Source organism: Salmo trutta, chromosome 21 (assembly GCF_901001165.1).
Source record: "Salmo trutta chromosome 21, fSalTru1.1, whole genome shotgun sequence".
Taxonomy (NCBI): Eukaryota; Metazoa; Chordata; class Actinopteri; order Salmoniformes; family Salmonidae; genus Salmo; species Salmo trutta.
Genome location: NC_042977.1, coordinates 40,395,192 through 40,409,416, shown reverse-complemented (window position 1 = coordinate 40,409,416; position 14,225 = coordinate 40,395,192). Strand labels below are relative to the sequence as shown.

General features: G+C 43.5%; 1 protein-coding gene across 1 annotated transcript in view; it reads right to left on the bottom strand.

Moving 5' to 3' along the window:
• The window catches only part of LOC115157433 (neurocan core protein), a 67,178-nt gene that overhangs the window by 35,694 nt on the left and 17,259 nt on the right, over window positions 1-14,225 (bottom strand). Inside the window, exons 4-10 of the mRNA XM_029705675.1 lie at window positions 13,784-13,958; window positions 13,474-13,601; window positions 8,004-8,318; window positions 4,554-4,703; window positions 4,369-4,458; window positions 4,042-4,244; window positions 3,748-3,901 (exon numbers count right to left, since the gene is read on the bottom strand). Coding sequence (XP_029561535.1) covers window positions 3,748-3,901; window positions 4,042-4,244; window positions 4,369-4,458; window positions 4,554-4,703; window positions 8,004-8,318; window positions 13,474-13,601; window positions 13,784-13,958 — 1,215 coding nt within the window. The remainder of the gene's footprint in view (window positions 1-3,747; window positions 3,902-4,041; window positions 4,245-4,368; window positions 4,459-4,553; window positions 4,704-8,003; window positions 8,319-13,473; window positions 13,602-13,783; window positions 13,959-14,225) is intronic.

Here is a 14,225-nt window from a genome sequence, read left to right as displayed (position 1 = left end):
TGTCTATTATTTTGTTTTTCCTGTGGATGCCCTTTCGTTTTACCATTAAAAGCATGAGTATCCACAAACCTGCTGCGCCTTGGTCCTATTCTCTCCCATACGACATTTTCTGTGAGGAGTACGACATTTTCTGTGACACCAATACCCTACTCAACAAGCTGGATGCAGTCTATCACAGTGCCATCCGTTTTGTCACCAAAGCCCCATATACTACCCACCACTCCAAATACATTGGCTCCAGGTCATCTACAAGACCCTGCTAGGTAAAGTCCCCCCTTATCTCCGCTCACTGGTCACCATAGCAGCACCCACCTGTAGCACGCGCTCCAGCAGGTATATCTCTCTGGTCACCCCTAAAGCCAACTCCTCCTTTGGTCGTCTCTCCTTCCAGTTCTCTGCTGCCAATAACTGGAATGAACTGCAAAAAATCACTGAAACTGGAAACACTTATCTCCCTCACTAGCTTTAAGCACCAGCTATCAGAGCAGCTCCCAGATCACTGCACCTGTACATAGCCCATCTATAATTTAGCCCAAACTACTACCTCTTCCCCTACTTTATTTATTTATTTTATTTATTTTGCTCCTTTGCACCATATTATTTGTAACTTTGAACTTTGAACTTTCTTCAAATAACAAATCTACCATTCCAGTGTTTTACTTGCTATACTTTATTTACTCTGCCACCATGGCCTTTTTTGCCTTTACCTCCCTTATCTCACATCATTTGCTCACATTGTATATAGTCTTTTTTCTTTCTACTGTATCATTGATTGTATGTTTGTTTATTCCATGTGTAACTCTGTGTTTTTGTATGTTGTCGAACTGCTTTGCTTTATCTTGGCCAGGTCGCAATTGTAAATGAGAACTTGTTCTCAACTTGCCTACCTGGTTAAATAAAGGTGAAATAAATAAATTAAAATTAAAATTTGAGAAACCTATCCAACCAAAAACATGGAGACCCTGAAAACCTGAGCCTACGCCTTCAGTATGGTGAATCGCGAAAACAATACAGAAATACACTACAGAAAAAGAAGGAACAGCACGTCAGAAATCAGCTCAATGTAATTGAAGAATCCATAGAATCTAACCCATTTAACCCACTCTGGCCTCTTCCCCAATATTTGTAACCAAGGACTGATCACCCCAATCCACAAAATTGGGGACAAATTTGACCCCAATAACTACTTTGGGATATAAGTCAACAGCAACCTAGGGTAAATCCTCTGCATTATCATTAACAGCAGACTCATACATTTCCTCAGCGAAAACAATGTAACTGAGCAAATGTCAAATTGGCTTTTTACCAAATTACCGTAAGACAGACCACGTATTCACCCTGCACACCCTAATTGACAAACAAACAAACCAAAACAAAGGCAGTCTTCTCATGCTTTGTTGATTTCAAAAAAGCTTTTGACTCAATTTGGCATGAGGGTCTGCTATAAAAATGTATGGAAAGTGGGGTTGGGGGACATTATAAAATACACAAACAACAAGTGTGAGGTTAAAATTGGCAAAAAACACACACCTTTCTATCCACATGGCCATGAGGTGAGACAGGGATGCAGCTTAAGCCCCACCCTCTTCAACATAAATATCAACGAATTGGCAAGGGCACTAGAACAGTCTGCAGCACCCGGCCTCACCCTACTAGAATCTGAAGTCAAATGCCTACTATTTGATGATGATCTGGTGCTTCTGTCCCAAAACAAGGAGGCCCCACAGCAGCACCTAGATATTTTGCACAGACTCTGCAAGACTTGAGCACTGACAGTAAATGTCATTAAGACAAAAATAATGCTGTTCCAAAAATGGTCCAGTTGCCAGGACCACAAATTCAAATTCCATCTAGACACAGTTGCCCTAGAGCACACAAAAAAATGATATAAACCTCAGCTTAAACATCAGCGCCACAGGTAACTTCCATAAAGCTGTGAACAAGCTGAGAGACAAGGAAAGAAGTTAATTCTATGGCATCAAAAGGAACATAAAATGTAACTTCCCAATTAGGATCTGGCAAAAAATACTTTAATTAGTTATAGAACCCATTGCCCTTTCTGGTTGTAAGGTCTGGGGTCCGCTCACCAACCAAGATTTCACAACATGAGACAAACACCAAATTGAGACTCTGCATGCAGAATTTTGCAAAAATATCCTTCGTGTACAACGTAAAACACCAAATAATGCATGCAGAGCAGAATCAGGCCAATACCCGCTAATTATCAAAATCCAGAAAAGAGCCGTTAAATTCTACAAGGAAGTGATTCCCAAACCTTCCATAACAAAGCCATCACCTACAGAGAGATGAACCTGGAGAAGAGTCCCCTAAGCAAGCTGGTCCTGGGGCTCTGTTCACAAACACAAACACTCCCCACAGAGCCCCAGGACAACAACACAAGTAGACCCAATCAAATCATGAGAAAACAAAAAGATAATTACTTGACAAATTGGAAAGAATTAACAAAAAACTGAGCAAACTAGAATGCTATTTGGCCCTAAACAGAGAGTACACAATGGCAGAATACCTGACCACTGTGACTGATCCAAACTTAAGGAAAGATTTGACTTTGTAAAGTCTCAGTGAGCATAGCATGCTATTGAGAAAGGCCGCCGTAGGCAGACCTGGCTCTCAAGAGAAGACGGGCTCTGTGCACACTGCCCACAAAATGAGGTGGCAATTGAGCTGCACTTCCTAACATCCTGCCAAATGTATGACCATATTAGAGACACATACAGTGGCTTGTGAAAGTATTCACCCCCCTTGGTATTTTTCCTAATTTGTTGCCTTACAACCTAAAATTGAAATTGTTTTTTGGGGGTTTGTATCATTTGATTAACACAACATGGCTACCACTTTGACGATGCAAAATATGTTTTATTGTGAAACAAACAAGAAATAAGACAAAAAACAGAAAACTTGAGCGTGCATAACTATTCACTTTTGGAACGTTTGTGAGTGTAATGTTTACTGTTCAATTTTTTATTGTTTAGTATCTATTTCACTTGCTTTGGCAATGTACACATATGTTTCCCATGCCAATAAAGCCCTTTGAATTGAATTGAGAGAGAGAGCGAGAGATAGAGAGAGTTAGAGATAGCGAGCGAGCGAGAGAGAGAGAGAGAGAGAGAGAGAGAGAGAGAGAGAGAGAGAGAGAGAGAGAGAGAGAGAGAGAGAGAGAGAGAGAGAGAGAGAGAGAGAGAGAGAGAGAGAGAGAGAGAGAGAGAGAGAGAGAGAGAGAGAGAGAGAGAGAGAGAGAGAGAGAGAGAGAGAGAGACCACAGGAGCTGGAAAGAAACCCTTTCTTAGAATAATGAAATAATGCAGAAAATCAATGTCTAAGGTTCCCTTCTCTGTTAAACATTTATGCCTGTGGGTTGAAAGGGGCCAGAGAACATATCTGTATTAATGAAGCCTAGACTACTGAAAAGGCCGGTCCTTATTGAATTACCACCCAGACAGTTTTTAACCCAGACAAACATTCACACCCACTCACAAACACACTCTCTCTTTCTCTCTCATGTTCACTGTGGTCCTCTTTAGCTCAGTTGGTAGAGCGTGGCTCTTGCAACATCAGGATAGTGGGTTCAATTCCCTGGCCCACCCGTATGTAAAATGTATACACGTGTGACTGTAAGTCGCTTTGGATAAAGATCTTTAGTCTTTTGCAAAAAATCTAAATGATGATACATTACGCTGTAGCTGTAAATCTCAGTATCCAAACCAAAATAAAGAAAAAAGCACTTACCTGGAGCAGGAGAGCCGGTGGGTACAGCCACACTGTCTGTCAGAGTCCCTGCTGTACTTCCCTTTCTCTCCCCCTCTGGACTACCTGTTCCTGGGGTACCTTCTGCCAGGTAGTTCCACGGCTTCCACATGGACTTCACTATCTTGGCCATCACCTTTAGACAGAGGCCACCATACACCCAATACAATGAATATACTGTACAGTAAACAATACTAGGGCCAAAAACGTGCCAATATGCCAAAGTACTTGATGATTCAATACTTGTAATAAACAGATGTGGTAAAACTGACCAACCTTTCTGTGAGCTGGGGTCGAGGGTGATAGTTCTTCCTGAGTGGTAGTACTTGGGCTGGGGCTGGGTGTAGCTGGAGGTCTGAGGAAAGCTCCAGAGTCAGGGTCCATGTCTCCCAGGTCTCCCCAGGCTAGAGAGCTCTCTCCTGGGCTCAGCTGCAGGGTGACATACCCCTCAGAGGACTCTGAGGACCAGGGATCTGTGACTGAGAAGACAAACATGCTGAATTACAGTAACAATAAACAACCAAAACAACCAGTAACTTTGGTCAAAAGTAGTGATCTATATGGTTACAGGGTGTTATTTAAGTTGCAAATAATGTTTCTTACAAGAGTGGGCCTCTTCCTCCAGATCAACCAATCCGGTCCAGTTTGAAGGTGTGAGGTCATCAGATGGTGAAAGGTTACGGCTCTCTGTGACTACGGGAGAGAGAGGAGGATTATTGATAGAATCAGAATAGAATAGAAAAATAGAACAGAAAAACATGAATCTATCCATTCATCTCCAAACTCACCGGTGGTCGGTGTGCTGCTGGTGGTCTCAGTAGCCAGGGCAGGACTGTCTGTTCCCAGGTTGTCTGAGTGGCTGGAGCCGGCCAGCTGGCTCCAAGGCTTCCACAAAGATGTGTAGATCCTAGAGATGGGGCCTGGCTTCTTCACGTTCCCTGTGAGGCACAATGAGAGTCAATGAATGACTAATTCAGTGCAGCTTCATTCTGAATGATTCATTTAGTTCAGCTTCATTCTGAATGATTAATTCAGTGCAGTTTCAATCTGAATGATTCATTTAGTGCAGTTTCAATCTGAATGATACATTTAGTGCAGCTTCATTCTGAATGATTAATTTAGTTCAGCTTCAATCTGAATGATTTATTTAGTGCAGCTTCATTCTGAATGATTAATTCAGTCCAGCTTCAAACTAAATAACGGAAACACATTCCTCATGCTTTAGCTCAAGGAGAAATCAGACAGATGTCCAAGTTAAATCACATGCCAGTAAACATACGACGAGACCATAAGGAATTGTAAAGTATGCATGCACAGGAGAAGCTAAAAGCCTATGAATGAACAATGACCAAGAATGTACAGACAGTATTTACAATGAATTCATGTCTAATAAGGAATAATCTCTCTCCTCCTTCTCTCACTAAAGTCCTCTTTCACTTCCTAGAAGTATATCCAGCAGTACCCTTCTAAAAACGAGACAGGTTAAAGGCCCAATGCAGCCATTTTTATCTTAATATCAAATTATTTCTGGGATATAACTAAGTATCTTACTGTGATAGTTTTCAATTAAAATGGTCAAAAAGAAACAAAAAATAGCTTCTTAGCAAAGGGCAATTTTTCCAGCAACAATTTTGCTAGGACTGTCTGGGAGTGGGCTGAGTGGGGAGGGGAAAACTGAAAACTAGCTGTTATTGGCAGAGAGTTTTGGAACTCTCTTTCTTCAAATCAGAAGAAAGAGAGTTTATTGGTCACGTACACAGTTTAGCAGGTGTTATAGCGGTGCAGTGAAATGCTTATGTTGCTAGCTCATAACAATGCAGTCAAATGTCTATTAACTAATTCATTAACTAATTAACGGCCTGGTGATGTCACCAGGCAGTTACAGGCAAAAACTCCATCCCACCAAAACAGGCTGAAATTTCAGGAGGTCTTTTTAAACAGCTGTTAAACTAAAAGGGCATTATCTTCATTTACATAATTTCATAGTATTATTCCAATCACAAAGTGTCGAAATACATATAAAACACAGGAAAAGCATGTTTTTGACTGCACTGTGCCTTTAACATCATCAAGAACAAAACCCATGTTGCCTTCGTTACGTCCATGAAAACGCATGTCATGGTGGGCAAAAGTGTAGTCATGGTTACTTCACAAGAAATCAATTTGAATGACATGAGCTAAACTACTTCTATGCTTGCTTTGAGACAAATAACACTGAAACATGCATGAGAGCACCAGCTGTTCTGGAAGACTGTGTGATCACGCTCTCCGCAGCTGATGTGAGTAAGACCTTTAAACAGATCAACATTCACAAGGCCGCAGGGCCAGACGGATTACCAGGATGTGTACTGCGAGCATGCACTGACCAACTGGCAAGTATCTTCACTGACATTTTCAACCTCTTCCTGCCCAAGTTTGTAAACCAGCATGTTTCAAGCAGACCACCATAGTGCCTGTGCCCAAGAACACAAAGGTAACCTGCCTAAACGACTACCGACCTGTAGCATTCACATCTGTAGCCATGAAGTGCTTCGAAAGGCTGGTCATGGCTCACATCAACACCATTATCCCAGAAACCCTAGACCCACTCCAATTTGCATACCGCCCCAACAGATCCACAGATGATGAAATCTCTATTGCACTCTACTCTGCCCTTTCCCACCTGGACAAAAGGAACACCTATGTGAGAATGCTATTCACTGAATAGCTCAGCGTTCAACCCCATAGTGCCCTCAAAGCTCATCAATAAGCTAAGGACCCTGGGACTAAACACCTCCCTCTGCAACTGGATCCTGGACTTCCTGACGGGCCAGGTGGTAAGGGCAGGTAACATCACATCCGCCACGCTGATCCTCAACACAGGGGTGCGTGCTCAGTCCCCTCCTGTACTCCCTGTTCACTCATGACTGCACAGCCAGGCACGACTCCAACACCATCATTAAGTTTGCCGATGACACAACAGTAGTAGGCCCGATCACTGACAACGACGAGACAGCCTATAGAGAGAAGGTCGGAGACCTGGCCGTATGGTGCCAGGACAACACCCTCTCCCTCAACGTGATCCAGACAAAGGAGATGATTGTGGACTACAGGAAAAATAGGACAGAGCACAGCCCCATTCTCATCGACGGGGCTGCAGTGGAGCAGGTTGAGAGCTTCAAGTTCCTTGGTGTCCACATCACCAACAAACTAACATGATCCAAGCACACCAAGACAGTTGTGAAGAGGGCACCACAAAACCTAAAAAAGACTGAAAATATTTGGCATGGGTCCTCAGATCCTCAAAAGGTTCTACAGCTGCAACATCGAGAGCATCCTGACTGGTTGCATCTGGTTTGGCAACTGCTCGGCCTCCGACCGCAAGGCACTACAGAGGGTAGCGCGAACGGCACAGTACATCACTGGGGCCAAGCTTCCTGCCATCCAGGACCTCTATACCAGGCGGTGTCAGAGGAAGGCACAAAAAAATTCAAAGACTCCAGCCACCCCAGTCATAGACTGTTCTCTCTGCTACCGCACGGCAAGCGGTACCGGAGCGCCAAGTCTAGGTCCAAGAGGCTTCTAAACAGCTTCTACCCCCAAGCCATAATTTTTAAAAGTTTTACCTTTATGTAACTAGGGAAGCCAGTTAAGAACAAATTCTTATTTACAATGACAGCCTAGGAACAGTGGGTTAACTACCTTGTTCAGGGGTAGAACGACTGATTTTTACCTTGTCAGCTCTGGGATTCAATCTAGCAACCTTTCAGTTACTAGCCCAACATTCTAACCACTAGGCTACCTGCCGAACACCTAATCAAATGGCTACCCAGACTATTTACATTGACCCCCCCACACACTTTTATACTGCTGCTACTCTCTGTTGTTATCATCTATAAAAGTCACTTTAATAACTCTACCTACATGTACATATTACCTCAACTAAGCGGTGCCCCCCGCACATTGACTCTGTACTGGTACCCCCCTGTATATAGTCTTCCTATTGTTATTTTACTGCTGCTCTTTAATTACTTGTTACTATTATTTCTTATTCTTATCCATATTTTTTTATAACTGAATTGTTGGTTAGGGGCTCTTAAGTAAGCATTTCACTGTAAGGTTTACACATGTTGTATTCTGCACATGTGACAAACACAATTTGATTTGATTTGATTTGACAAGGTGATTCAGTAGAGCTGGTCCGGTCATCATAGCTACACCTTGATCCCTTGGAATCCAGATCTGGACTTCATTCTCACCTCTGTAGCAATAGGCGTCATAGAGTGGTATGGCGTCCGTAGCATTGGCTGATACACTGCTGGTTGTGGTTCCATTGGTGTTGGGTACAACGGTCCGGACCCCTGGCTGGTCCCCTCCACAGCCCTGCCTGGGCTGGGTGATAGGGTAGCGGACACTGCCGTCAGAGAGCCAGCCTGGAGCACAGACGTCCAGCCCTGTCCTCCAAGCCAGGTAGAGCTGTCCCACCGTGGCTAACTGTCCCCCCAGGGAGACGCAGCGTTCTGAGGCAGAGGACAGAGACAGACGCCCTGGGACCCAGGAATGAAATACCTCACCTGGACAGAGAGAGAGAGAGACAGAGAGATAGAGAGATAGTGCGATAGAGAGAGAGAGAGACAGAGGCAGAGAGATAGAGAGATAGTGCGAGAGAGAGAGAGAGATAGAGACAGAGCGAGAGAGAGAGAGACAGAGAGAGAGAGACAGAGAGATAGAGAGATAGAGAAATAGTGCGATAGAGAGAGACAGAGACAGAGAGATAGAGAGATAGTGCGAGAGAGAGAGAGACAGAGAGAGATAGAGACAGAGCGAGAGAGAGAGAGAGACAGAGACAGAGACCGAGACAGAGACAGAGACAGAGAGAGAGACAGACAGAGACAGAGACAGAGACAGAGAGAGAGAGAGAGAGAGAGAGAGAGAGAGAGAGAGAGAGAGAGAGAGAGAGAGAGAGAGAGACAGAGCGAGAGAGAGAGAGAGAGAGAGAGAGAGAGAGAGAGAGATTACCGAACTGGCATGGAGGGCACGTGCCCTGATAACATATGAACATGTCAGTTGTGGACCCCTGGAAGTCCCCCCCCCCCCTAGAGGATAGCATCATGAACACGGCGGTTGAAGGCCCCCTTGAGGTCGGGGCCCTCCCCCAGATAGCATATGAACACATCAGTTGATGTTCTCTCAGACTCATGGCAAAATGTATAGAATAGCTTGAGATTAGCTATACAACTACACATATATCTGTCTGCCCCATGGCAAAATGTGTAGAATTGCAGGAAATTCACTGTAAAGATATCCTACAGTGATTGTTGAAATGTTCCTGTTTAAAAGTGTATATCCCAAGTAAAAATACAGCAAAATACACACACTAAAGGATAGAAAAACATGTTTTGAACAAAATAGTGTTCTTTAGACACAACTGCAAACTTCAAGGAGAAAGACATTCAAAGAGTTGGTCTGATGGTGTTGGTCTGATGGTGTTGGTCTGATGGAGTTGGTCTGATGGTGTTGGTCTGATGGTGCTGGTCTGATGGTGTTGGTCTGATGGAGTTGGTCAGATGGTGCTGGTCTGATGGTGCTGGTCAGATGGAGTTGGTCTGATGGTGTTGGTCTGATGGAGTTGGTCTGATGGAGTTGGTCTGATGGTGTTGGTCTGATGGAGTTGGTCTGATGGTGTTGGTCAGATGGTGTTGGTCTGATGATGTTGGTCTGATGGTGTTGGTCAGATGGAGTTGGTCTGATGGAGTTGGTCAGATGGTGTTGGTCTGATGGTGTTGGTCTGATGGTACTGGTGAGATGGAGTTGGTCTGATGGTGTTGGTCTGATGGAGTTGGTCTGATGGAGTTGGTCTGATGGTGTTGGTCTGATGGTGTTGGTCTGATGGAGTTGGTCTGATGGAGTTGGTCAGATGGAGTTGGTCTGATGGAGTTGGTCTGATGGTGTTGGTCTGATGGAGTTGGTCTGATGGAGTTGGTCTGATGGTGTTGGTCTGATGGTGTTGGTCAGATGGAGTTGGTCTGATGGAGTTGGTCTGATGGAGTTGGTCTGATGAGAAGTTGTGATGTCATCAGCCTATTGAGAACAAAAGAGGAAAAGCCACCCCTCACTTGTGCTTTGTCATGACTGACCTGGACCACCTATTGAGATGTTGGTTAAGTAAATCAGGTGTTAAATTAGGTGAGAAGGAGACTGGAGTGCTACTTTACAGTTGTTTACAATCACTTTGGCACTAATTTCAGAACCTTGATGTCATTTTTCAAAACTCTAGACACAAAACTCACAACCGATGATCATAATGAATTAACATTTTTCAAACTCAACACTTTTTCCAATTGCTTGGATACAATACACATAAAGCTAAGATAATTTGTTCATTGAACTAAAATCACCTGTTCAAAATGACACAACTTAACATAAAAGTACTTCCATTTCAAAATGCAATTCACACATCTGAGATGACTGTCTATTCATTTCATTACAATGATCTAACTATCAATTGATACAACTGCTCAAAATGATAGTAACTGTTGCATTACACTTAATGCATAGTTTTATGGAAACTGACAAACAATATTCCATGTTAAGATCATGAAAGGTTCAGGATAATGAGATCCATTGACACCAATTACCGTGGAACATCAACCAATTGGACTACATTATCTATGGATGTAATATTTCATCATCATTCTTTATAAGACACTGTTTCTATGGTCCCATGTACCACTTTTCCAGACCATGTTTTCAGATTTGACATTATTGTACACTCACCACTTTATTAGGTACACCTATCTAGTACTGGGTAGGACCCCCTTTTGCCTCCACAACAGCCTGAATTATTCACGGTGTTGTATGTTAAGAGATGCCATTCTGCACACCACTGTTTTAAACGACTGTTATTTGAGCATTTGTGGCCTTTCTGTTAGCTTGAATGAGTCTGGACATTCTCCTCTGACCTCTCTCAGTAACAAGGTGTTTTTGCCCACAGAAATGCCGCTCACTGAATGTGTTTCTGTTTATCGCACCATTCTCTGTAAACTCTAGAGACTGTAGTGCGTAAAAATCCCAGGAAGGCAGCTGTTTCTGAGATGCTGGAATCCCCATGTGTGGCATCAACAATCATACCACGGTCAAAGTTGCTTAGATTACCCATCTTGCCCGTTCTAATGTTTGGTAGAACAACAACTAAAGCTCTCTACTCTATATACTCTATATATTGAGTTGCAGGCAGGCACATTATTCGCTGTTCGAAGGAGCAGGCTATTTGCGTTAACACGCAGGTGTACCTAATAAAGTGTATGTATGCAGGCCCTTGTAATTGCTTTTGTGGTCAAAGGAATGGCAGGGGACAAGCACCCCTTCTGAAAGGTGGCCGTGGGCCTCGTTTGAGAGGTGTGGGGAAACGTGGTAGAGGACAAGGCCACAGACCAAGACAGCGGCAGCAACAGCAAAGAGTGTCCAATGAAATCCGAGCAATAGTTGTAGACCATGTGGTAAATCATGGCATGACAATGACTGAGGCAGCTACAATGATTCAACCAAACCTCAGAAGATCAACCGTGGCCTCAATCATCAGAACTTTCCACAATGAGAACCGGTAAATATTCAGCAGGCACTAAACATTAGGCTACTCTCAATTGTCAAATGACCGTATACTGCATGCCAATGTGTACCACAGAGTAGGTGATGTGACTAAATGTGTTCTTACTGTAATTTTCCCTGCAGAATTGAGACTAGGCCAAATAGGGGCGGCAGAGGCAAAATTCTGACTGACCAACAAGAGCGGGCTGTGGTCAATTTGGTTCAGGCCAGAAATGATATTCGCCTTACAGAAATTCGACAGCACATCTTGGACAATGACGACAAGTTCAACAATGTGGAAGCCATAAGTTTGCTGACTATTCCACGCATGCTGAAAAGGCACCAGGTGTCTCTAAAACAGCTATACCGTGAGCCTTTAGAAAGAAATGCAGACAGAGTAAAGCAACTGAGGACTGAGTATGTTCAGGTATGTTCAGTTTCAAAATGCCTGTTGTGAAAAATTCTACATCATTGTAATCAGTAATTCTCTTTCCAAAATGTATTTTTAGAGGGTGATGGAGCTGGATGCTGATAAAAACCATCACAAATTCCTTTCTGAACGCGGCAAGCTTCAACCTGGCCAAGACAAGGAGGAGAGGTCGGAATTTCATTGGCCAGCGGGCAACCAGACAAGTACCTGGACAACGTGGGTCCAACATCACCATGTGTGTGGCTATATCAGAAGATGATGTGGTGGGACGCAGACCTTGTATTGGATCATATAATGCAGCTCTCCTTGTAACCTTCCTTGATGAGCTAAAGCAGGTCTGTAGAGCTGATGGCATGACCTATGTCATTGTGTGGGATAATGTCAGGTTCCACCATGCTCAAATGGTGCAAGCATGGTTTCAGGCCCATCCACAATTTACCACCCTGTACTTACCACCATACTCTCCTTTCCTTAACCCGATTGAGGAATTTTTCTCCACATGGAGGTGGAAGGTATATGATAGGCGCCCTCACGAACAAGCCACCCTTCTCCAGGCCATGGATGACGCATGCAATGACATCACGGCAGACCAGTGTCAGCCTGGATTCGCCATGCCCGAAGATTATTCCCCAGATGTTTGGCTAATGAAAACATCCATTGTGATGTGGATGAGAAATCCACAAGACAGGGTTGATGGAAATATAGAAGTACAGTAATCAATCCTTTGTTTTGCTTTTTACAGTAAGCCAGGTGAGGAACACTGCAGTTGACGTTAATTATTTTTGCTTTGATTCAAAGAAACCTATGTTGTGATTTTATATTATTTCTTAAAATGTCAGATATTGATCAATTACTCCACTGTGCCTGTAGTATTCGCTCTACTAGTCCTTTTACAGTGCAGTTGACGTTTTACTGTATTTTTTTGTGTAGCAAATTATTTTTGCTTTGATAAAAAAAAACTGTTGATATTTTATTGTATTTCTTTAATACATTTCAGATTTTGTTCAATGTTCCAATGTGTCTGTGGTATTCTCTCTACTAGTCCTTTTACAGTGCAGTTGACGTTTTACTGTATTTTTTTTTGTGTAGCAAATTATTTTTACTAGTCCGTTTACAGTGATGTATTTACGTGTAGTACCATAATTAAACATGTATCACATATTTTGTACTCCAATATTTATGATTGTACGAACAACTACACAGTGAAACAATAGGTATCTTGTGTGTGGGTGATCTAAACTAATGTTCCTATGGTATTTCATGATAAATTAGTTATTTGAACCAATGATTCTGCAAGTACAAGGTTTCTTTAAAGATATGAATTCACAATGCAATGTTTTGAACATTGGACAGCCTGTGTTACAAGTGATGACCATTTTGAGTTTTGTGTCTAGAAAAATGACCACAAGGTTCTGAAATTAGTGCCAAAGTGATTGTAAAAAACTGTAAATTAGCAATTCATTTTCTCAATCTCATGGCAAACCCCCTGTCCTCGCCCCTTCCCCGCCCCAAAAAGTATAATAATCCGGATGGAGGGGAGACCACTGAAGGTAGGAGCCCCGAGGCATAGATTTGGTAGTCCAGCCCTGCGATCAGGAGTGGAAGTGAGATGTTTGTGTGTATCTGTGTGTGCATGTGTGTGTGTGTGTGTGTGTGTGTGTGTGTGTGTGTGTGTGTGTGTGTGTGTGTGTGTGTGTGTGTGTGTGTCTTACCCTCCAATTCCCTGCTGAAACAGTAGACATCGAACAGCTCATTAGCGTCTCTTTTCCCATAATTCCTCACACCAGATGAGTATTCCTGGTGTCCATAGCAACCAAGCTCTGGTGACTGGATAGGATAGCTGTGGAGATAGTATTATTAGGATCAGAGCCAGAGGAAACTAGCCTGCACTCCAATGTTAAAACTATCAAACAATGGTTGTCCTCCAAATAGAATGTAGTCTGAGTATTTTAAAAAGTGAGTGTGTGTGTATGTGTGTGTGTGTGTGTGTGTGTGTGTGTGTGTGTGTGTGTGTGTCCTCACCGGACAGTCTGGTCGGAGAGCCATCCGGCAGCACAGTTGGAGTAACCGTCATGGAACGCTGCCCACAGCTGGTTGGGCGTGGCGATGAGGGCGGAGTTCTCCTGACAGGCCCACTTAGCGTCATCAAATGAGAGGGCGTAACGGTCGCTAGGAGACCAGTAATGGAATACCACACCTGAGGAGAGAGACACAGAGGTGAGGTGACGGACAGACACATTCTCTCTCTCTCGCCTTTCTCTATCTGCCTCTCTCTCTCTGCCTCTCTTTTTCTGCCTCTCTCTCTCTCTCTGCTTCTCTCTCTGCCTCTCTCTCTCTGCCTCTCTCTCTCTGCCCCTCTCTCTCTCTGCCCCTCTCTCTCTGCCTCTCTCTCTCTGCCTCTCTCTCTCTGCCTCTCTCTCTGCCTCTCTCTCTCTCTGCCTCTCTCTCTCTGCCTCTCTCTCTC